Consider the following 2109-nt stretch of genomic DNA (forward strand, 5'->3'; position numbering starts at 1 on the left):
TATATGTATTACAGGGTTGGCCAAAAGTTACTCCACAGTAAATCAAAAAATCAAAATTCCATAAATACTTAATATTCAATTTTATTTATTCATTCCAATTATGAATGTTTAATAATTGAATGCTGTTTAGTTAAAATCATATTTTCGCTTACAGCCGCACCTCCTCGTTGTGACCAAATTAGTTATGAACCGTGTCGACAATACAGTTACAACTGGACTCGCATGGACGCTCAGATGAACACTTACAGCCAAGACCAGGCTCTGTCAATGATGGATCAATTCATAGACACAGCATTACGGTTCCACTGCACTGGACCTGTAATACATCACTTCACCTGTTCACTTTTCTTCCCCAAATGCAAAGATGGACGTATCATTATTCCCTGTGCTGCAAGATGCTATGGTAAGTCATATATACATTTATAAATTCTTCTTTTAGCTCTTTTGGTTCCAGCCTTTAGACTGCGGCGATGCTTGATCATAGCCATGGGAGCTTGACCATAGCGATACTAATTCCTTATAACTACACTATTTTAGTGAGGCTCATTTTATCGATTTCTATCCATTGTATTGAGCTACATCACTACAAACTCATATCCCCGAGTACATACGTAACACACGTGATATATATATATTCATCAAATTGCACCTCATAGTTGAGGCTCCGACGAAGTTATAAGTTATAACTATGCGCCCCCTGCATCTTATAGCCGAAACAGCTGTAAGCTAATGAAGTTCATAACATAATCGGTTTTTTTCATCTCATATCACACACACACACACACATATGTATGTATATATGTTTATATATATATATATATATATATATATATATATACACACACATACATATACTCCCAGGCGCAATGTGATGCCATAAAGGAAAAATTCAATCGCCACTAAGTGTGACTAAGGGTACCGGAACACCTACATTGCTAGAAATAAGAGTTAGAATACTCTTAATGCTGTAGGAAGAGTGGAGATATATAATATAATGACAGGGGAGGTAACCGCCCCATGACCACCTCGAGGATCAACCAGATTAGGCCTAGTTTCGCCTATACCGTAGGCATCGTCAGAGGTAACTGCTCGAATGGCTCATGGTAGGCTAATTCCGTCTTTCAGTATATATATATACTGTGTTTTTTTATTTATATTTATTAAAACATCTCCATTTGTTGCACAGTTGTGTAAATCGCCCAACGTTATATATTACGTTTTCTGAAAAAGAAAATCAACATTTAGAAAACGTCATTAAATTTCAGATGAAGGGAAGCACTAATGGTCACAGTTAGCGTATAGATCTTTATCAAACAACTTAACCGTTGGATCGATGTGATTGGACATCGTGGCTTTCGTTGGCAGTCAAAAGCTACTGTAATAGCTGTGATAAACGAAGGTACTTAATCTAATTTTAAATCGTCGGATTTGGCAGTTCTCTTAAATGAACTATTTCTTCAACATTGTATAGTATCACACAAAGAGCGACTGAAGACGGTGTATCATACCGGTAAATCTCTCCAATTGATTTTTGGGCTCCTCAACCACACACACTCGCATGTAAACACACGTATTCACACACATTAGGTACTTAAATGAATAGTATCAGTTTTCACTCAAGACTGTATTGGTTCAGCCACACACACACACACAGACAAACACAGACAGACACACATATGCACAGTGACATAGCTAAACAAATACTATTATCATTTTATCAGTCAATCAGCTGAATTTGTATCTGCTCAGTTAGATAACATGATTATATAGTCGACAGTCAGGCTTAGGTATTGATCTCTGTCCTCTGTCAAGACTCTCAACGTGATATCGACTCCAACAAGAAGACATAATGGACAGTCTCATTAGATATGTTTCAATGACCTTACGTCTTTCATAAAACAACAGAAAATGGACATAATATATGTATGTATGTACACACACACACGCACACACACACACACACACACGCACACACGCACACACACATGCACACACATATATGTGTATATGTGTATGAGTGTGTGTGTATATATATATATATTTATATATGTGTGTGCGTGTGTGTATGTATGTATGTGTGTATATATATATATATATATATATATATAT

The 2109-nt window shown here is 36.4% G+C and overlaps 1 protein-coding gene across 1 annotated transcript in view; it reads left to right on the top strand.

The window, feature by feature from the left end:
• The window catches only part of LOC106880168 (uncharacterized), a 112178-nt gene that overhangs the window by 45496 nt on the left and 64573 nt on the right, over positions 1–2109 (top strand). The window contains exon 8 of the mRNA XM_014930013.2: positions 155–403. Coding sequence (XP_014785499.1) covers positions 155–403 — 249 coding nt within the window. The remainder of the gene's footprint in view (positions 1–154; positions 404–2109) is intronic.

Source organism: Octopus bimaculoides, chromosome 4 (genome assembly GCF_001194135.2).
Source record: "Octopus bimaculoides isolate UCB-OBI-ISO-001 chromosome 4, ASM119413v2, whole genome shotgun sequence".
Classification (NCBI taxonomy): domain Eukaryota; kingdom Metazoa; phylum Mollusca; class Cephalopoda; order Octopoda; family Octopodidae; genus Octopus; species Octopus bimaculoides.